We start from the raw sequence: 23,229 nt of genomic DNA on the forward strand, positions 1-23,229 counted from the left end.
CAGGTAAAACTGCGCAATCGGGGGAGAAGGGCCTTGGTCAGGGAGGTGACCAAGAACCCGACGGTGACTCTGACAGAGCTCCAGAGTTCCTCTGTGGAGATGGGAAAACCTTCCAGAAGGACGACCATCTCTGCAGCATTCCACCAATCAGGCCTTTATGGTCGAGTGGCCAGACAGAAGCCACTGCTCCGTAAAAGGCACATGACAGCCCACTTGGAGTTTGCCAAAAGGCACCTAAAGCATTCTCAGACCATGAGAAACAAGATTCTCTGGTCTGATGGAACCAAGATTGAACTCTTTGTCCTGAATGCCAAGCGTCACACCCAGAGGAAACCTGGCACCATCCCTACGGTGAAGCATGGTGGTGGCAGGATCATGTCTGGAGGAAACCTAGCACCATCCCTACGGTGAAGCATGGTGGTGGCAGGATCATGTCTGGAGGAAACCTGGCACCATCCCTACGGTGAAGCGTGGTGGCAGCATCATGCTGTGGGGAGGTTTTTCAGCAGCAGGAACTAGGAGACTAGTCAGGATTGAGGGAAAGATGAACAGAGCAAAGTACAGAGAGATCCTTGATGAAAACCTGCTCCAGAGCACCCAGGACCTCAGAATGGGGCGAAGGTTCACCTACCAACAGGACAACGACCCTAAGCAGACAGCCAAGACAATGCAAGAGTGGCTTTGGGACAAGTCTCTGAATGTCCTTGAGTGGCCCAGCCAGAGCCTGGACTTGAACCCAATCAAACATCTCTGGAGAGACCTGAAAATGGCTGTGCAGTGACGCCCCCCATCCAACCTGACAGAGCTTGAGAGGATCTGCAGAGAAGAATGGAAGAAACTCCTCAAATACAGGTGTGCCAAGATTGTAGCGTCATACCCAAGAAGACTCAAGGCTGTAATCGCTGCCAAAGGTGCTTCAACAAAGTACTGAGTAAAGGGTCTGAATACTTATGTAAATGTGATATTTCAGTTTATTATACTTGCCGACAGCACTGTATATTTGCAGAAAAATTCTCAGCAAAAAAAGAGTGATCAAATTAAGGTCCTACATCTGTATGGATTCACGGACTGACCATCCATGATATCAGACTTATCATTTTATGCATGTTTCGAGGCCATGTAGTGTTTGTTTACATTTCTTTTTCTTTTACAAACATGGGAGTATTACATTACAAGCTTACATTTTGGGTTCTGATGGGGTACAATTATCCTGATGAGGCATTTTATAAATGATATTCTTCAAGAATCAGTGGGTACCTCTAATTCAGGAGTCCAGAAATGGATGTAGCAACTGCAGATTGCCCCTTTAAAGTGTGGGAGATGAATTTATCATTTAGATGTTGCATGTTTACATTTACTGTTACATGTTTACTATTATACGTTTACTGCCGAAGTGTTTTGCTGAAAGAAAAACCTAAACAATGACATATTATGGAAGAAAGTTCAACTTTAAAAACACAAGGTAATATCCTTTAAAAACCAAGTGGTACTTTTTGTTTGTTGGCATTAACAGTCAGCAGTGTAGAATAGTGTCATTTGAACACGTAGTTTTTGGTTCATTACAATTCCACTGATTTGAGTACTTCCAAGTTAACACCCCCTCTTCTCTTTTCCCTCCAATCAGGCGTGCCCTGAGAGTTGAGCGCTCCTTTCGGGACGTGGAGGACGATGACATGCTGCCGAGAAGCTTACAGGACGGGCTGAGGGACAGCTACGTCAGTTCCGCCCCCCTCAAGCCCCCATTGGCCCATTCGCTGCTTATAAAGGAGGAGCTCCTCAGCCAGAAGCACCGCCTCCTCGGCCAGCCTCCGGCTCTCTCATTGGCTAGTCTGGAGGCGGCGGGGCTTCTCAACCACGGGAACAAAGGGAACCACGTGGAGCCCCACCCCCTCCTGGCACGGGACGGCTCTCCGTGGGGTTCCTCCAGTGGTAAAGCCCAACACCACCAACTGGACAGCCTGCTGAGGCTGAAGCAGGCCAGCGCCATCCTCTCAGACCTCCAAGATCTGCCTCTGTTCTTGGACAACCACCACCACGGGGCGTTCTCCTCCAAGAGCTCCTCCGGAGGTGGCCTCCGCCACCACCATGGCTCCACCAAGACCCACCATGAGGTGGTGGTGAAGAGGGAGCCGGGAGGCCACCACTCCCCGCCCGTGGACCTGAAGATCCCCCAGGTGAGGGGCATGGACCTGTCATGGGACTCCCACGCCTCAGACCTGTACGGGTACGGGGCCATGGTGTTGGGCGCCGGGTGCCACGGTGGGGTGGAGAATGCTTTGAGCAGGAAGCTGAGGGTCATCCTGCCCAAGCAGAACCGGCGTGCCGGTAGCCTGAGAGGCAGCCTGGGAGGTTTTCTGGATGGGGCGGCAGACTACTGGAGCTCCGACGTGGATCAGGGGACCTCCGGGCAACCATACCCGACCTCCGACCCCGAGGGCGACCCGTGCTCTAAGCAGCCCAGGAAGAAGAGGGGGCGCTACCGCCAGTACAACAGCCAGATCTTAGAAGAGGCCATCGGCATGGTGATGGGTGGGAAGATGAGCGTATCCAAGGCCCAGAACATGTACGGGATCCCTCACAGCACACTGGAGTACAAGGTGAAGGAGCGACTGGGCACACTGAAGAACCCTCCTAAGAAGAAGCTCAAATTGACCTTGAGGATGGGAGGACAGGATTCCGCCGCCGAGTCAGAGACCACACCAACCGCGACGCCGCGAGAGGTTGCGCCACCGGAGGCCGCCGATCTGAACCACGAGCAAAAAATGAAAATGGAATTTGAAGATTAACTGAGAATCAACGATGACGATGAATCCTCCCTTTCCTTATATATGTATAAAAACATCTTAACATTAAGACTACAGTAATTGGAAACAAATGGAGCTTTATTTGTGCCAATTTACTGTTGCAGTATCTGGGTGAGCACAAGCGCAGGGATATGAGGAGGATTCTAAAACAAGCTGGAGATGAAAACTAAACCAATCGGCTGGTTCTGCGGTTGTCGTTTTGACACTGCACATTTGTTTAGCTTTTATATCAAGCGGCGAAACAAATGTGTCAAAAGCCACTAGTGACGTGACAGTTATTAATTACAGTTTGTAAAGCATGTTGATTATCCCCCCCCAAAACACTAACTCCCCCTATTCTGAACTTGATACACTGACCCTGCATTGCTTTTAAATGCAGTCTGGGCTGCGGAATATATAATATTTGGGAAAAATTTGAGGGGGTTAAAAATGAACCCTTTTGAACAAACTATTATGACCCCCCCCCCCCCCCCTCTCTCATTTAAGTACTAGTACCAATTGGTAAGTGAACTGTCTCCTATGTTTTGAACCAACTCTAAAACTAGTAATGTCACAGGAAGCTCTCTCACCAGGAAGCTGAATCAAAACCGCATTATTTCTATCGCCAGGTAGCCATTTCTCTTTAACAAACGCAAAACTTTCTTTCCTCCTTCGATATTCTGCTACTCTTTAAAAGTGAACGAAAGCAACATTGGCCGTGTCCTTTTTAAGGTAAAGACACAAAATAGTCAATCAGGGATGCATGTTCGTAAGTTTTAGTAAATAACTACTAACTTTTAGAATATTTTGAATGTTTTTTTGTTTGTTTTATCTTCTTTTGTTTGGCTTTCTTTTGCACTACACTTTCAGTCTGGCGCTCACCGGCGCCGCCCAGTGGTGACAGACCAGGTTACCTCGGCATTGCTGTCCTAGCATCATGCACTTAAGGTCTGTCATAATCCCCGGCCAACTGCGCTCCAGGTACAAGTTACCCGTAGCCACAGATCTAGGATCAGTTTACCCTGCCTTAACAATTAGGGGGGAAACCTCAAAACTGACCTGAGATCAGCATGTAGGGGCAATTTTATATCTCTGCTGCTCACCTGGAGAGAGCTCCTCAACCTCAACGGTGGTAGGTAAATGTTGCCTCTAACCACTGGTCCATAGTCAGATGTCTTTTGTATCCCCTTATTGCTAAGGTTTGGATTGGGGCTTGGTGATCTGATCCTAGTTCAGTGGTTGAGCGCAACTTCTACCTCAAGCACCTGCAACAAGTGAATCTGTTCCCAATCCCGATCCTAGGGAGCTGTAGCCATCTCTGGTTTTCATTCCAACCAATGACCTCATGCATATGCCCTCAGCTAATTAGTGGGTGGGGTTCTCCTAACACTATGACATCACATGGAGTGATAACCACATGTATTGTAGCTCTCCAAGACCAGGAAGTGGAAACATTGCTGCTACAACTATATTATCCTGTACTGAGCGAAGGTTTTACCAGCCTTACTGTCTCTAAACACTAAACATTTCATAAAGTTTTCTGTTTTAGAATTCTAACTAAGTAAAAGCTTCTTAGTTGATGAGTTTTGAAATGGCTCCTCTCACTCCCATGTGGTTTTAAAATGTTCAAAGGTAGTTTCGAAGGCAGTTTATTACGACAATGTGCATTTATACTTGGGGGGCGGGCATTTAACAGTGAGAGGGGATGTGTTCGGTTGGGAGGGATTAGGGGATAATATAATATAAATTATTATGATGACACTGAACTTAAAGCCAATCCGCATTTCTGGATGATTTTGTTCCTCATTTTTAACTCAGGGTACCTGAGACGGGAATCTCTTGACGAAGCCATGATTCTAAAACACGGACGTGTTTCCTTTATCCTGCAGGACCTAAAAGTGAAGGGCAGGACATGACTTCTCTCACTCTGCTACTTCTGACGGGGGGGGCGGAGCTTACAGCCCGGCTGGGTGGGTGTGGCGTAGTAGTGCCACGCCCTGTAGACCGCGGTGAATCATGAAGAAGGTAACAAACTAAAACAGTGAGGAAAAGTTTGGAAATTAAACGTCTGAAAATAGCACCTTTTTTTTTTTTACCGCGTGAGAGAGAGGAGGATATTGTAGCTCTTTTCAGAGAGATGGGGATGGGTTTGGATGGGAGGAAGAGAGCTGATTGGAGGAGGGTAAGGGATGGCCAGAAAGCAAAAAGAGAGAAAAAAAAAAGCTTTAGTGTCAAAGACTTTCAGAGAGCTGCAGCTTGGACCTAAACATGTTCTGTTTCCTCTCTATTACCTCCTCAGTACCCTGGTTGATGCTTGAATTTGTCAGATTTCGTGTAGTGTAGTTGTCATATCTGGTTCCTGCCCCGCAGCCCTCCTGCCAAACCAGGCGGAAACTATCTTATCTGTCGTCATGTTTTGTCAGGGGAAAGAAAAAAACCATCCTTCTGAGAAAATGTTTTTAGAAAAAGATGCTCTCGTTTTGTGTGTTGGGGGGCAACAAAAAAAAGACAAAGGAAAAATAAAAATAAAAATGTTTTTTAAAGTGTTTTTAAAGCCCTCTTTTGCTCTGCTGTAGTAAACGTTGCTGTTCGCTCTAAACACTGCCTGGTGCTCACCCAGTCTGTGAGATTATTCATGGAATTGTACTTAGAAAACTTCTCCATGTCAACACTGATGAAATGAACATTCACTCCTTGAAATGTCCTGTACATTTTATTTATTTCATTTTGTATTTTATTTTCTTCTACAAAATGGCATGCACCAATCCGTTCCGGGTGATTTGGGAATTCTTAGATAGGAGCTTACATCTGCAAAGTATAGACTACTTTATGAATGTCGTACCAAGCGATTCATGCTCTAGTGTATTCTAAATGAGTGAATAATTGGTATATAATTGTTATAATTATATTCAAACCCCTAATGAACAATCTTACCTAGCCCTGTTCTGATAGATTGGTCTTGGGCTTTGACCCTCCCTCCCATGACTTGATTGGCAGTTATGCGTAGCCGATGGGAACAATGTAATCCCTTTATGATGACCTCTGTAGGAACACAAGGTCAGGGGTCATGCATGAAATGCGTTCAACACTTAGACAATGCAGAGTATTTCAAGTGTCTAATTGGTTACTTGTCCCATCCAATCAGAAGACCAAATATAGTCCAGCAATGACTTATATGAGATTGATAATTTTACTTAAGTTATGAGTAAAGCACTTATTGTGTAGCCTTTTACCTTTCAAGGCATGATTACTAATTAATTTAGCTTAGATGTGAATGCGATTTGACAAGAAAAAACACTACTTAAAGTATAGTGTGGAATTGTGTTTTAAACTTTGTTTTTCTCCTAAACTTGCGAGTTATTATGAAGTATGACAAAAATGTGCCCCTTAGCGCTTCTGTCACGTTAAGCATGTGAGCATGAAAAATGATGCTGATGGGAAATGTGTATAACCTGTACAAATGGTATTTACTTGTCATGACATGTAGCACTGACTGAGATGCCTGTCTAAATTCCTACATTCAGCACTTAGATCCTGAAACCCTTGAGGGGATTCCTACATTCAGCACTTAGATAGGTCCTGAAACCCTTGAGGGGATTCCTACATTCAGCACTTAGATAGGTCCTGAAACCCTTGAGGGGATTCCTACATTCAGCACTTAGATAGGTCCTGAAACCCTTGAGGGGATTCCTACATTCAGCACTTAGGTAGATTCTGAGACGGGATTCCTGAAGGGCCAAGAATTTCCACATACATTATTTATGAAAACTATAAATCTATGTATTTATCGTTGGGCAATCAAAAAAGAACATGCTAGTGGTTCCCGAAGACGAGGATGTTGTTTAAGGCAGCCCCCCTGTACCTCTCTGATTCAGAGGGGTTGGGTTAAATGCAGAAGACACATTTCAGTTGAATGCATTCAGTTGTCCAACTGACTAGGTATCCCCCTTTCCCCTTCATCAGTCGTATCTAATCTACTGAGGTGCATTGCCATTTGGGCTTTATTTCATGTTTGTATGAATATTTTTGGGGTTGAGTTGTTTAGTTATGCCATTTGGGTTAACGGATCCCCCTGTCTGAAAAAGTCCTCCTCCTTAACACGACTGAGTCTCGCCTCTTTTACAGAGAAGTTTCTCACTTCTAATTATTTATATACACACAGATAATGAATGTAATAAACCGACATTAATCTCTCAACCCCCCCACACAAAAAAAAAAAAAAAAAAACAAAACAATGACACTGTCATTTTTTTTTTGGGGGGGGGGACAGACTGTTTAATTTCTTTCTCCACCGTCTGCTTGTATTTGACTAGCGTTTTTCTGCCGTGGGTATCTGTAGCCTTCAGTATTGTACCTCAGGATAAAGTTGACGGGAGGGGCAGCAATATTAGTCAGGATGACGCAGACTTAACTACCTGTATTAGATTAAATGTATAAAACACCTATATTATATATTGACCTGGCTCAGCTGTGTCCAAGTGCTGTACCTCAACCTGCACTTGTATCCCTCTCAGGGAAGCCTGAAAGAAAGAAGGGATAGTTGATACTCTGGGAAATATAGGCCCATCCTCCTTTTTCTTTTGCTCTTGTCTTTTACAAGAGGAGCTAGGAGAATGTGACTGACAGCTTATGAGACAGAGACACAGTCGGTCAGAGACCTAGAGGGGAGAATGTGACTGACAGCTTATGAGACAGAGACACAGTCGGTCAGAGACCTAGAGGGGAGAATGTGACTGACAGCTTATGAGACAGAGACACAGTCGGTCAGAGACCTAGAGGGGAGAATGTGACTGACAGCTTATGAGACAGAGACACAGTCGGTCAGAGACCTAGAGGGGAGAGTGACTGACAGCTTATGAGACAGAGACACAGTCGGTCAGAGACCTAGAGGGGAGAATGTGACTGACAGCTTATGAGACAGAGACACAGTCGGTCAGAGACCTAGAGGGGAGAATGTGACTGACAGCTTATGAGACAGAGACACAGTCGGTCAGAGACCTAGAGGGGAGAATGTGACTGACAGCTTATGAGACAGAGACACAGTCGGTCAGAGACCTAGAGGGGAGTATGTGACTGACAGCTTATGAGACAGAGACACAGTCGGTCAGAGACCTAGAGGGGAGAATGTGACTGACAGCTTATGAGACAGAGACACAGTCGGTCAGAGACAGAGACCTTATGAGACAGGGGTCAGAGAATGTGACTTATGAGACAGAGACACAGTCGGTCAGAGACCTAGAGGAGAATGACTGACAGCTTATGAGACAGAGACACAGTCGGTCAGAGACCTAGAGGGGAGAATGTGACTGACAGCTTATGAGACAGAGACACAGTCGGTCAGAGACCTAGAGGGAGAATGTGACTGACAGCTTATGAGACAGAGACACAGTCGGTCAGAGACCTAGAGGGGAGAATGTGACTGACAGCTTATGAGACAGAGACACAGTCGGTCAGAGACCTAGAGGGAGAATGTGACTGACAGCTTATGAGACAGAGACACAGTCGGTCAGAGACCTAGAGGGGAGAATGTGACTGACAGCTTATGAGACAGAGACACAGTCGGTCAGAGACCTAGAGGGAGAATGTGACTGACAGCTTATGAGACAGAGACACAGTCGGTCAGAGACCTAGAGGGGAGAATGTGACTGACAGCTTATGAGACAGAGACAGTGGTCAGAGACCTGAGGGAGAATGTGACTGACAGCTTATGAGACAGAGACACAGTCGGTCAGAGACCTAGAGGGGAGAATGTGACTGACAGCTTATGAGACAGAGACACAGTCGGTCAGAGACCTAGAGGGGAGAATGTGACTGACAGCTTATGAGACAGAGACACAGTCGGTCAGAGACCTAGAGGGGAGAATGTGACTGACTTATGACAGCTTATGAGACAGAGACAGAGACAGTCGGTCAGAGACCTAGAGGGGAGAATGTGACTGACAGCTTATGAGACAGAGACACAGTCGGTCAGAGACCTAGAGGGGAGAATGTGACTGACAGCTTATGAGACAGAGACACAGTGACAGAGGAGAATGTGACTGACAGCTTATGAGACAGAGACACAGTCGGTCAGAGACCTAGAGGGGAGAATGTGACTGACAGCTTATGAGACAGAGACACAGTCGGTCAGAGACCTAGAGGGGAGAATGTGACTGACAGCTTATGAGACAGAGACACAGTCGGTCAGAGACCTAGAGGGGAGAATGTGACTGACAGCTTATGAGACAGAGACACAGTCGGTCAGAGACCTAGAGGGAGTATGTGACTGACAGCTTATGAGACAGAGACACAGTCGGTCAGAGACCTAGAGGGGAGATGTGACTGACAGCTTATGAGACAGAGACACAGTCGGTCAGAGACCTAGAGGGGAGAATGTGACTGACAGCTTATGAGACAGAGACACAGTCGGTCAGAGACCTAGAGGGGAGAATGTGACTGACAGCTTATGAGACAGAGACACAGTCGGTCAGAGACCTAGAGACAGAGAGACAGAGACACAGTCGGTCAGAGACCTAGAGGGAGAATGTGACACAGCTTATGAGACAGAGACACAGTCGGTCAGAGACCTAGAGGGGAGAACCTGTGACTGACAGCTTATGAGACAGAGACACAGTCGGTCAGAGACCTAGAGGGGTGAGAATGTGACTGACAGCTTATGAGACAGAGACACAGTCGGTCAGAGACCTCAGCTTAGACCTCGGTCAGAGACCTAGAGGGGAGAATGTGACTGACAGCTTAGACAGAGACACAGTGAGACAGAGACACAGTCGGTCAGAGACCTAGAGGGGAGAATGTGACTGACAGCTTATGAGACAGAGACACAGTCGGTCAGAGACCTAGAGGGGAGAATGTGACTGACAGCTTATGAGACAGAGACACAGTCGGTCAGAGACCTAGAGGGAGAATGTGACTGACAGCTTATGAGACAGAGACACAGTCGGTCAGAGACCTAGAGGGGAGAATGTGACTGACAGCTTATGAGACAGAGACACAGTCGGTCAGAGACCTAGAGGGGAGAATGTGACTGACAGCTTATGAGACAGAGACACAGTCGGTCAGAGACCTAGAGGGGAGAATGTGACTGACAGCTTATGACAGAGACACAGTCGACAGAGACAGAGACACAGTCGGTCAGAGACCTAGAGGGAGAATGTGACTGACAGCTTATGAGACAGAGACACAGTCGGTCAGAGACCTAGAGGAGAATGTGACTGACAGCTTATGAGACAGAGACACAGTCGGTCAGAGACCTAGAGGGGAGAATGTGACTGACAGCTTATGAGACAGAGACACAGTCGGTCAGAGACCTAGAGGGGAGAATGTGACTGACAGCTTATGAGACAGAGACACAGTCGGTCAGAGACCTAGAGGGAATGTGAGAATGTGACACAGCTTATGAGACAGAGACACAGTCGGTCAGAGACCTAGAGGGGAGATGTGACTGAGCTTATGAGACAGCTTATGAGACAGAGACACAGTCGGTCAGAGACCTAGAGGGGAGAATGTGACTGACAGCTTATGAGACAGAGACACAGTCGGTCAGAGACCTAGAGGGGAGAATGTGACTGACAGCTTATGAGAGACACAGTCGGTCAGAGACCTAGAGGGGAGAATGTGACTGACAGATGAGACAGAGACACAGTCGGTCAGAGACCTAGGGGAGAATGTGACTGACAGCTTATGAGACAGAGACACAGTCGGTCAGAGACCTAGAGGGGAGAATGTGACTGACAGCTTATGAGACAGAGACACAGTCGGTCAGAGACCTAGAGGGAGAATGTGACTGACAGCTTATGAGACAGAGACACAGTCGGTCAGAGACCTAGAGGGGAGAATGTGACTGACAGCTTATGAGACAGAGACACAGTCGGTCAGAGACCTAGAGGGGAGAATGTGACTGACAGCTTATGAGACAGAGACACAGTCGGTCAGAGACCTAGAGGGGAGAATGTGACTGACAGCTTATGAGACAGAGACACAGTCGGTCAGAGACCTAGAGGGGAGAATGTGACTGACAGCTTATGAGACAGAGACACAGTCGGTCAGAGACCTAGAGGGGAGAATGTGACTGACAGCTTATGAGACAGAGACCTTATGAGACGGGTCAGAGACCTAGAGGAGAATGTGACTGACAGCTTATGAGACAGAGACACAGTCGGTCAGAGACCTAGAGGGGAGAATGTGACTGACAGCTTATGAGACAGAGACACAGTCGGTCAGAGACCTAGAGGGGAGAATGTGACTGACAGCTTATGAGACAGAGACACAGTCGGTCAGAGACCTAGAGGGGAGAATGTGACTGACAGCTTATGAGACAGAGACACAGTCGGTCAGAGACCTAGAGGGAGAATGTGACTGACAGCTTATGAGACAGACACAGTCGGTCAGAGACCTAGAGGGGAGTATGTGACTGACAGCTTATGAGACAGAGACACAGTCGGTCAGAGACCTAGAGACCTAGAGGGTCGGTCAGAATGTGACAGCTTATGACAGCAGTCGGTCAGAGACCTAGAGGGGAGAATGTGACTGACAGCTTAGAGACAGAGACACAGTCGGTCAGAGACCTAGAGGGGAGAATGTGACTGACAGCTTATGAGACAGAGACACAGTCGGTCAGAGACCTAGAGGGGAGAATGTGACTGACAGCTTATGAGACAGAGACACAGTCGGTCAGAGACCTAGAGGGGAGAATGTGACTGACAGCTTATGAGACAGAGACACAGTCGGTCAGAGACCTAGAGGGGAGAATGTGACTGACAGCTTATGAGACAGAGACACAGTCGGTCAGAGACCTAGAGGGGAGAATGTGACTGACAGCTTATGAGACAGAGACACAGTCGGTCAGAGACCTAGAGAGGAGAATGGACTGACAGCTTATGAGACAGAGACACAGTCGAATGTGACAGAGACAGTCGGTCAGAGACCTAGAGGGGAGAATGACTGACAGAGACAGAGACACAGTCGGTCAGAGACCTAGAGGGGAGAATGTGACGGACAGCTTATGAGACAGAGACACAGTCGGTCAGAGACCTAGAGGGAGAATGTGACTGAGAACAGAGACACAGTGGTCAGAGACCTAGAGGGGAGAATGTGACGGACAGCTTATGAGACAGAGACAGAGACACCTAGAGGGGAGAATGTGACGACAGCTTATGAGACAGAGACACAGTCGGTCAGAGACCTAGGGACAGCTTATGAGACAGAGAGAGACCTAGAGGGGAGAATGTGACGGACAGCTTATGAGACAGAGACACAGTCGGTCAGAGACCTAGAGGGAGAATGTGACGGACAGCTTATGAGACAGAGACACAGTCGGTCAGAGACCTAGAGGGAGAATGTGACTGACAGCTTATGAGACAGAGACACAGTCGGTCAGAGACCTAGAGGGGAGAATGTGACGGACAGCTTATGAGACAGAGACACAGTCGGTCAGAGACCTAGAGGGGAGAATGTGACGGACAGCTTATGAGACAGAGACACAGTCGGTCAGAGACCTAGAGGGGAGAATGTGACCAGCTTAGACAGAGACACAGTCAGAGTCAGAGACCTAGAGGGGAGAATGTGACGGACAGCTTATGAGACAGAGACACAGTCGGTCAGAGACCTAGAGGGGAGAATGTGACGGACAGCTTATGAGACAGAGACACAGTCGGTCAGAGACCTAGAGGCTTATGAGAAGAGACACAGTGTCAGAGACCTAGACAGCTTATGAGACAGAGACACAGTCGGTCAGAGACCTAGAGGGGAGAATGTGTCGGACAGCTTATGAGACAGAGACACAGTCGGTCAGAGACCTAGAGGGGAGAATGTGACGGACAGGTGGAAATGTTAACCTTCTGAATCTACTTTCTATTATTATTATTATTATTATTATTCACTTGTTTTAAACTGCATTCCAAAACAAATCATTGTACCTTTTTATATAAATGAAAATAGCTATATACATATGAATATATATATAATTTACTGTTTTACATCTTCAGGTAAATCAATGGATTTCTTTTCATTCTGATGTGAGATTGTAAACAAACACAGAGAGAAAAAAAAAGAAATGCAGAACAGAACTAACCTCAATTTCTAGATACCATGTGTGACGTGTGACATGTGACGACGTGTGACGTGTGACGTGTGACATGTGACGTGTGACGTGTGACGTGTGACTGTGACGTGCCATTTTTGTCTCTTGAGTGGCACGTGATACCTTTCAAGAAAGAAAACTAAACAGACTTCTGTGAATTGCCATTTTGCTTGTTGTTATGAAGTGTTGTTGATTATTCCTCCATGCTGCATATCCTGTTGTCATGACGCCTCAGGTCCACCCACTTCAAAGCAGCTGATTGTACACTAACTAGCAACACAAATCAGGACTTTTATTCAAGTAAAAGTGTTTTAGTACTCTTTTAGTACGCTTTATTGTGTTTCCAGACTTCTTACATGGGACTGACAGAAGCACTTTTTAAATTATTATTGTTATTATTACATGGTGGGTTTTATCATTGTTATTGTTGTTATTACATTGTGTTTTTTGCATGTTTTCTTAATTTTTACAGAAAATATACATTCTTATAGCTACTAAACCGAACCCAGGTCTTTCTGAATGCAACACTACTGTATTAACTAGCACACTCGGCCTTGGAAGCACACACCATGCACACTGTAACTGCACCCCATACATACTGTAACTACACACCATGCACACTGTAACTGCACCCCATACATACTGTAACTACACCCCATACATACTGTAACTACACCCCATACATACTGTAACTACACCCCATACATACTGTAACTACACCCCATACATACTGTAACTACACCCCATACATACTGTAACTGCACCCCATACATACTGTAACTGCACCCCATGCACACTGTAACTGCACCCCATACATACTGTAACTACACACCAAACATACTGTAACTACACACCATACATACTCTAACTACACCCCATACACTCTGTAACTACACCCCATACACTCTGTAACTACACCCCATACACTCTGTAACTACACCCCATACACTCTGTAACTACACTCTGTAACTACACCCCATACACTCTGTAACTACACCCCAACTACACTCTGTAACTACACCCCATACACTGTAACTGTAACTCTGTAACCCACCCCATACACTCTGTAACTACACCCCATACACTCTGTAACTACACCCCATACACTCTGTAACTACACCCCATACACTCTGTAACTACACCCCATACACTCTGTAACTACACCCCATACACTCTGTAACTACACCCCATACACTCTGTAACTACACCCCATACACTGTAACTACACCCCATACACTCTGTAACTACACCCCATACACACTGTAACTACACCCCAAACATACTGTAACTACACCCCAAACATACTGTAACTACACCCCAAACATACTGTAACTACACCCCATACATACTGTAACTACACCCCATACATACTGTAACTACACCCCATACATACTGTAACTACACCCCATACATACTGTAACTACACCCCATACATACTGTAACTACACCCCATACATACTGTAACTACACCCCATACATACTGTAACTACACCCCATACATACTGTAACTACACACCATACATACTGTAACTACACACCATACATAATGTAACTACACACCAAACATACTGTAACTACACACCAAACATACTGTAACTACACCCCATACATACTGTAACTACACCCCATACATACTGTAACTACACCCCATACATAATGTAACTACACCCCATACATAATGTAACTACACCCCATACATACTGTAACTACACCCCATACATAATGTAACTACACCCCAAACATAGTCGCATACATTTCTATATGTATTGACTCACACACACACTCTTCATCAGGTATCCACTTCGTGTGGGTGGGTTACATGTACAATTATAAACCTCTGCCGTGTCCTTTATAGAACCTGGTGGGTGTGACACTCCTGAGACCAGGAGAAATATCAGGCTTGTAACTTGGCTGGTGAAGGCTCTGCCTCCCTTATTCTGTCCAAACAGCCCCCTTTGCTTCGTATCTTTCTCCAGTCCAGTCCGGCTCAGTGGGCCCCTATAACACTGGTCCCAACCCTCACCACCAAGAACCCGTCTTCAACTCTGGCTCTGTTCTGATTTGTTTGTGTAGTGGTGACTTTGTTTCGTGACGTTCCCCTGCCTCTTTGCGTAATTTGCTATTTTGATTTAATTTGGCAAATTTCAAGAATGGCAAAAATATAGTATTTTGTCAAATGTATCCTTTTTCCGCACCAAGTTTGTTTTTTAAATGTTGTAAAAGTATCAGCATTTTGTCAAGGCGCAAGTACCACCCGCCTGCTAACTGCAACTTGAGGGCTTTTCTGTGTGATTTGTGAAACATTTTAAAGCAACAGTGCTTTGGTTTTGTTGAAGAGAGAAACTTTGGTTGGAATTTAAAAGTGAGGCACACCTTCCGTCTGGAATGATGTTGAGCTGCTTGCGATCATACCAATTCACCTGCTCATGTACTTACCAGCTACCCCCAAACAACACTTTGAAACAGGAACTATCACAGACTAACCAACATGAAAGCGTGCAAACCTAGAAAAATGTAAACTGTTGAGATGAGATGGCACAATCCGAAAACTAAATCAAGTGTTTTAAAAACCTTAAACTTAATATTCATGTAATGTTCAGTCGTACTTAATAAAGTGTAGTGTGATTTTCTACATTTGCTTGTATCTCAGACGTTAGTTGTATACTTGAAAGTAATTGAAATGAATGAGAATCTCAACCTCAGTCTAATTATGGATTATTTATTGCTATTATGTTTTATTATGAATCAATCTGTGAAAGATGGAATGCCTTTTTCAGCCTCTCTAATCGTTAGCTCAATCTTTACAACACATCAGGCCTATATTGGGAGTAGTATAAAAACTATAGCCAAAAAACTATAGTGTATAAATTTTAGTATTTGAATTCTGTAATGAAAATCACTCCATATAATACAAGGATACTTTGCCTAAATTATTTCATTACAAAATGCTAGTGAGGAGATTTTGCTCATGAACGTCAAACCCCCCCAGACTGGGAGATATATCTGACTGTAGCAAGACACTCTATCTGGACTAGGGGTTGTAGGGAGTCTTGCTACAGTCAGATATATCTGGACTAGGGGTTGTAGGGAGTCTTGCTACAGTCAGATATATCTGGACTAGGGGTTGTAGGGTGTCTTATCTGGACTAGGGGTTGTAGGGAGTCAGTCAGATATATCTGGACTAGGGGTTGTAGGGAGTCTTGCTACAGTCAGATATATCTGGACTAGGGGTTGTAGGGTGTCTTATATCTGGACTAGGGGTTGTAGGGTGTCTTGCTACAGTCAGATATATCTGGACTAGGGGTTGTAGGGTGTCTTGCTACAGTCAGATATATCTGGACTAGGGGTTGTAGGGAGTCTTGCTACAGTCAGATATATCTGGACTAGGGGTTGTAGGGAATCTTGCTACAGTCAGATATATCTGGACTAGGGGTTGTAGGGAGTCTTGCTACAGTCAGATATATCTGGACTAGGGGTTGTAGGGAGTCTTGCTACAGTCAGATATATCTGGACTAGGGGTTGTAGGGTGTCTTGCTACAGTCAGATATATCTGGACTAGGGGTTGTAGGGAGTCTTGCTACAGTCAGATATATCTGGACTAGGGGTTGTAGGGTGTCTTGCTACAGTCAGATATATCTGGACTAGGGGTTGAAGGGTAAATGAGGGGCTGTACTGTAGAGGCAGAGAGGAGAGAGCCTTTCCAAGGTTAGTGTCCCCACCCCCACACTGCAGATAGCAGTCTTTAACAGATAATGTAGGGATGAATTTGCCTCATCGCCCAGAGAAACACAACAAAGCATTCAAAGTAAATAAACAAAAAAAGATCACCTTGGATCCAAAGAAGGTGAATAGATTTCAGGATGGAGCGGAATGATACAAAGATAAAAACAATTGAATAGCAAAGGTATGGAGAAACAATTAGAAGGAAAGCTAATCAAACTCTGTGTTCTTTGGCAGAAGCTGTTGTCCTGGAATGGGGTGCCCTTGCATGTTGCTATAACAATGGAGCAGGAACATCATTCTCAGGCGGAGGTGTGTCTCCTCTGTTTTATTCACCTTTTCTCAAGGAAATGGTCGACGTCTCTCTCTCTCTCTCTCTCTCTTTCAAAGTGTTTCTCCCGATATCTGTTATTCCTTCCTCCCCTGGTTCCCAACACTGGGGAGGCCTGTAATTGGCCCACGATGTTTCATATCAGTACAGTTCCCTGTAAAACAATGTGAGATTCTAGATGTGTTTGAACTGTTGTTTGTTTCTTAACACCTGTATCCCAATGTAAAGGATGCAAGATGTCTCATCAGAAATGATGCCATCTGCCAATACGTTTTAAAGTTTTGAATGGATGGTCTGAATTTGTCTGCCATCTCCGTCTTTTCCCCTCTCCCCTACTTTCCTATTGTATCCTTCGCAAGGTGATTACTGCTTCACCACAATGCATAGTGACGCAAAGGTCCTTCTCTTTCTGTCTCTCGCTGGTTTTGGATTGGATGCGTGTCTATTGCTTCGGTGACTGTTCCGGCTTTTCTGCCTGTCTGCTTGACTTAGAGGGGCCCTGGTCAAAAGTAGTGCACTTTGTAGGGAATAGTGCGCCAGACGATGTCTCTGGTTTCTGCTACCTCAGCTTGCCTGGTGGAAGACTGTTGGGGAAGGGTATATGGGGTGGGGTAGTATAGGCTCAAGGGCTTTCTGTACAGATTGACAAGAACGTTTGGTATTTTGTTGGTTGCGAGTGACGTTACAGGGATGAGGGTCAATTGGGTGGTGATGAACCGTCCATATGCTTGACTATTGGAAAGGGGGTCGGGAAGCGGTGGTCGGGAAGATGGGGGGGTAACCCCTTCGCTTGTAAGATTTCGGGGTTTCTATGAAAAACAAAAAAACATCTAATTTGTTTGTTAATTTCTAGTTGAAGTTGATAATGCCTGCCGTGTTTCTAGCTCTCGAACAGTCTGTTTTGTTTGAACGCTGGTTTCTTTGACAACCACAAGCCTTCTGTATTCTTCTGTATTCTTCTGTATTCTTCTTTATTCTTTGGTTCTGGTTTGTCGTCGTGTGGAGATACTATCAGATACTGACTCAGGACCACAGATCAGAGGGACACCTGCCAGGTGTTTTAGTTCAGACTTCTAGAGCAGCTCTGACTCAGGACCACAGATCAGAGGGACACCTGCCAGGTGTTTTAGTTCAGACTTCTAGAGCAGCTCTGACTCAGGACCACAGATCAGAGGGACACCTGCCAGGTGTTTTAGTTCAGACTTCTAGAGCAGCTCTGACTCAGGACCACAGATCAGAGGGACACCTGCCAGGTGTTCTAGAGCAGCTCTGGTAAAGAACATGTGGCGAATAAGATGAACCCTGTTTTACAGTTGAAGACGAATTTCCAGTCATGTACATTCGTAGATCAGTACTAAGAAAAGAGATCTGCCGACCGTCTGTGTGTTAACCCAATACTTACTCTCTACTCTGGCCAAAGAGGGATATGATATCCATTCTTGAAAGCCAGACTTTGACCACTTTGACTTAGTTCTTCTTTATACAGCCCTTTGTTAACTAATTACCACACGATTTCAGCCAAATACCTATTTTCTTTCAGTGCTTTATAAACAGCAAGGATTGTAAAAAAAATAGAACTCCAATTTCACGGGGAAAGGAATTGCTTTGTTTCATTGTCTCGTCTATTGTCATTGTATGGTGTTGGTGTGCAACAACTTCAAAAAATAAACCTTACAACGCAGAATACCTCAGAATATAAATCCATGTAAAGCTTGACAGCCTCCATGGCGTTGTTAGTTCCTGTCCTCTTGATGCTTCACATGCTTTTTCCTCTGTTAGTTCCTCTTCTATCCCTCACACGGCATGTAGCACATAGTGGACGTGTCATAGCTTCTTTTTTTTCTTGTTCTGGGGACTTTTTAAGACTGGTCTCTCCTTCAGTCCCTCCCCGGAGCCAGAGATAAAGAGAGAAGGAGGTGATTGGGAGTGAAAGGAACACTAATTCCCATTCTAGAATTCATTGTGGGATCTCGTTTGATCCTGAAGTCACGAGAGAGAAAATATCTTCATCTATATCTGGAGCTCGGTTTCCTCGTCTCTTCTCTTTCATTTTTTTGGAACTAGAGATGCTCAGAGGCCGAAGGTCAATCTGTTAAAAGTCCTATAATCCCCATTTCTTTCCTTTTGGATACCTCTTTTTGATTTATCATCTACATTCTCATCATTAAAACGGAATGTAACGACACAAACTAACCTCACGATTCTAACTTGACAGATGGAAGAAAAACAGATACTATATATGTACATTTGTATAACACACAACACACAATGCATTGTATATATACAGATCTCCTAAAGACAGATACATACTTATCTTGTGGAAGGGGAAAAACAACCGTTTCCTTTGATTCAGGGAACAAAAGTCTAGTGCGGTATGTTAGATATCACTCCCATGGCTCTCTTTCTGACTGTATGTTAGATATCACTCCCATGGCTCTCTTTCTGACTGTATGTTAGATATCACTCCCATGGCTCTCTTTCTGACTGTATGTTAGATATCACTCCCATGGCTCTCTTTCTGACTGTATGTTAGATATCACTCCCATGGCTCTCTTTCTGACTGTATGTTAGATATCACATGGCTCTCCTGACTGTATTAGCTCCCATGGCTCTCTTTCTGACTGTATGTTAGATATCACTCCCATGGCTCTCTTTCTGACTGTATGTTAGATATCACTCCCATGGCTCTCTTTCTGACTGTATGTTAGATATCACTCCCATGGCTCTCTTTCTGACTGTATGTTGCATGTATTCTCCTCATGATGTAGCAGTGGGCAGGGGGTGGCGGAGTTTAAACAAGTGGAGCTTTTAGAGTAGGTAGCTAGTCTTTTGAAACCTGATTATGTGAAGGGGTGGGGGGGTGTGGTTTTGAAATGACACTGTAAAGACAGTATATTTATGAAACTGAAGAATAGCACGTCATGGTCCCATTATCATCTGTCCTTTATCAGGTTAGGTGTAGCCTACGATATGTCAAGGATTCCGATTGGTTGGATATTTTTTGCATGCTAGTGTACGTACATTGTAAAAGATTGTTGCTGGAGCGGGCAGTTGTTTACGAAAGTGGAATGTACGCAGGACAGATTCCAATGTTTAGATATGACATATTTGCCCTTGAGAGAAGCCGTCCTTTTCTCAGAAAGAGGTGTGACCTTAAGGTTAGTTTTAGTCGCTGCAACCGCTCTCGTAGTGTTTCTTTTTGTTGCTTAAGCTCTTTTCAGAATAACTTTTTCCTTCTTTAAAGTAAAAAAAAAAGAAGAAACAATTGTGAGTGTGTGAGTGCCTGTATGTGTTGCTGCTTGGTGGTGTGAAATGCTTTTAGTTTCCTCTTGTCGGGCCTGTGAAGCCTGTGCCCTCCAACCATACTGTAGCCTGAGCTGCGTTTGCAACACAGAACTATCAGTGCTCTTTTTAACGTTTTTGGAACCCTGACACTGGTTTAATAGTGCAAGGCCGACGCGTTGCAGTTCTGAATGCAGCCTTCAATGCTTTCTATAGAAAGAATTATATCACCCACTCTCTGCCTCACAGACAAGACACTACATGTCCCAGAAATCCTCAGCCAAGACAATACATTAGCCAGACATCCTCAGCCCAGACACTACGTTACCCAGACAACCTCAGCCAAGACACGACGTTACCCAGACACCCTCAGCCCAGACACGAAGTTACCCAGACACCCTCAGCCCAGACACGACGTTACCCAGACACCCTCAGCCCAGACACTACATTACCCAGACACCCTCAGCCCAGACACTACGTTACCCAGACACCCTCAGCCCAGACACTACGTTACCCAGACACCCTCAGCCCAGACACTACGTTACCCAGACACCCTCAGCCCAGACACTACGTTACCAGACACCCTCAGCCCAGACACGACGTTACGCAGACACCCTCAGCCCAGACACGACGTTACCCAGACAGCCCAGACACGACGTTACGCAGACACCCTCAGCCCAGACACGACGTTACGCAGACACCCTCAGCCCAGACACGACGTTACGCAGACACCCTCAGCCCAGACACGACGTTACGCAGACACCCTCAGCCCAGACACGACGTTACCCAGACACCCTCAGCCCAGACACGACGTTACCCAGACACCCTCAGCCCACACCCTCAGCCCAGACACGACGTTACCCAGACACCCTCAGCCCAGACACGACGTTTACCCAGACACCCTCAGCCCAGACACGACGTTACCCAGACACCCTCAGCCCAGACACGAGACACCCTCAGCGTTACCCAGACACCCTCAGCCCAGACACGACGTTACCCAGACACCCTCAGCCCAGACACGACGTTACCCAGACACCCTCAGCCCAGACACGACGTTACCCAGACACCCTCAGCCCAGACACGACGTTAGACACCCTCAGCCCAGACACCCTCAGCCCAGACACGACGTTACCCAGACACCCTCAGCCCAGTTACCCAGACACCCTCAGCCCAGACACGACGTTACCCAGACACCCTCAGCCCAGACACGACGTTACCCAGACACCCTCAGCCCAGACACGACGTTACCCAGACACCCTCAGCCCAGACACGACGTTACCCAGACACCCTCAGCCCAGACACGACGTTACCCAGACACCCTCAGCCCAGACACGACGTTACCCAGACACCCTCAGCCCAGACACCCTCAGCCCAGACACGACGTTACCCAGACACCCTCAGCCCAGACACGACGTTACCCAGACACCCTCAGCCCAGACACGACGTTACCCAGACACCCTCAGCCCAGACACGACGTTACCCAGACACCCTCAGCCCAGACACGACGTTACACCAGACACCCCTCAGCAGCCAGACCAGACACGACGTTACCCAGACACCCTCAGCCCAGACACGAGACGTTACCCAGACACCCTCAGCCCAGACACCCTCAGACACCAGCCCAGACACGACGTTACCCAGACACCCTCAGCCCAGACACGACGTTACCCAGACACCCTCAGCCCAGACACGGCGTTACCCAGACACCCTCAGCCCAGACACCCCAGACACCCTCAGCCCAGACACCCTCAGCCCAGACACCCTCAGCCCAGACACCGTTACCCAGACACCCTCAGCCCAGACACGGCGTTACCCAGACACCCTCAGCCCAGACACGGCGTTACCCAGACACCCTCAGCCCAGACACGGCGTTACCCAGACACCCTCAGCCCAGACACGGCGTTACCCAGACACCCTCAGCCCAGACACGGCGTTACCCAGACACCCTCAGGGAATTAAGATAACACTGCTCTCACTCTATTCAGGTACTTTCTCTAGATTCTGAGGCCTAGCAGTGATCTGTAGTTATTTTTAGTTATTATGATTATTTCATTTTTTATTTTTTATATTACTTTTGTATTATTATTCACTGTAAAAAGAAAATGTCTAGTGTCCTGAAAACTTACTTTAATTTGATTGTCTTTTGTTTTCTCCCTTAGTCCCTCAAAAAAAACATAATTCTATTTTATAAAATGTAGATTAAGATTCCACATCTAATGAATGTCTATCTACTTCTCAGCTCAGGTGGAGAGGGTCCTCAAAGCAGGTAAACTGCCCTCCCCATGCACCGTGCCTCAGACTCTGTGGCTTATATACTGGGGACCACATGGTGGCTACTTAACACTGCCGTAAGGCTACGTAACACTGTCATAAGCATGACATAACAGGTCCTAGATACTTATGACAAGCTACTGTACCTTTATAAGCTGACATGACACTTTGACTGCCACCTCATTAGAGGTGTAACCTTCTATCCCTCTCTGACAAACACAACACCTCTGAACACAACAGTGTGAGTACTGCCTTCTGGCTCACCTGCCAATCAATCAAACGTCAGCGTTAGCGCTGTAATCTTCTCAGAACATCAACAAATCACCTCACAGAACCGTCTGACCTGAACAAAAAGCACCTCTGGAACTTCTAAAACCGCAGTCATCAAGTTGAGGGAGAAACTATCATCCACAGCCAGCCAAGTCAACTGAAAAATCAGTTTATTCGCAGTTCCTGTATATATATTCCTGTATAAATGTATATATCAGTTGGCTTGTTTTGTTTGCAGCTTTTTGTGCTTGTTTTGTTCAAAGTGCTGCTGAGTGGTTGATGATGGATGACTAACTGGCTTGCTGTTGTGTGGGACTTCAGCAAATGTTCTGCTATTCTGGTAAGCCTACGTACATCTTTTGTTGCGTGCCTACCCGGCGATACGTTTTCAAAATGACCTTCTGACTTTGGTTTTTAATTCTTCATATTTTGCGTTTGAACTTGGCAATCCTTCTTTATATATTCTGAATGTTTGGTGTGGTGCTGGCGTCGGT

The 23,229-nt window shown here is 46.0% G+C and overlaps 1 protein-coding gene across 2 annotated transcripts in view; it reads left to right on the forward strand.

Annotated features, from left to right (window-relative positions):
• lcor (ligand dependent nuclear receptor corepressor) overlaps positions 1-7,499 on the forward strand; it is a 111,964-nt gene extending 104,465 nt beyond the window's left edge. For both annotated transcript variants that reach the window (XM_046333555.1, XM_046333556.1), the window contains exon 7: positions 1,625-7,499. In XM_046333555.1, the coding sequence (XP_046189511.1) occupies positions 1,625-2,786 (1,162 nt within the window). In that variant the 3' untranslated portion in view covers positions 2,787-7,499. The remainder of the gene's footprint in view (positions 1-1,624) is intronic.
• Positions 7,500-23,229: the final 15,730 nt, after the last annotated feature.

Source organism: Oncorhynchus gorbuscha, unplaced genomic scaffold (assembly GCF_021184085.1).
Source record: "Oncorhynchus gorbuscha isolate QuinsamMale2020 ecotype Even-year unplaced genomic scaffold, OgorEven_v1.0 Un_scaffold_460, whole genome shotgun sequence".
In the NCBI taxonomy this organism is placed as follows: Eukaryota; Metazoa; Chordata; class Actinopteri; order Salmoniformes; family Salmonidae; genus Oncorhynchus; species Oncorhynchus gorbuscha.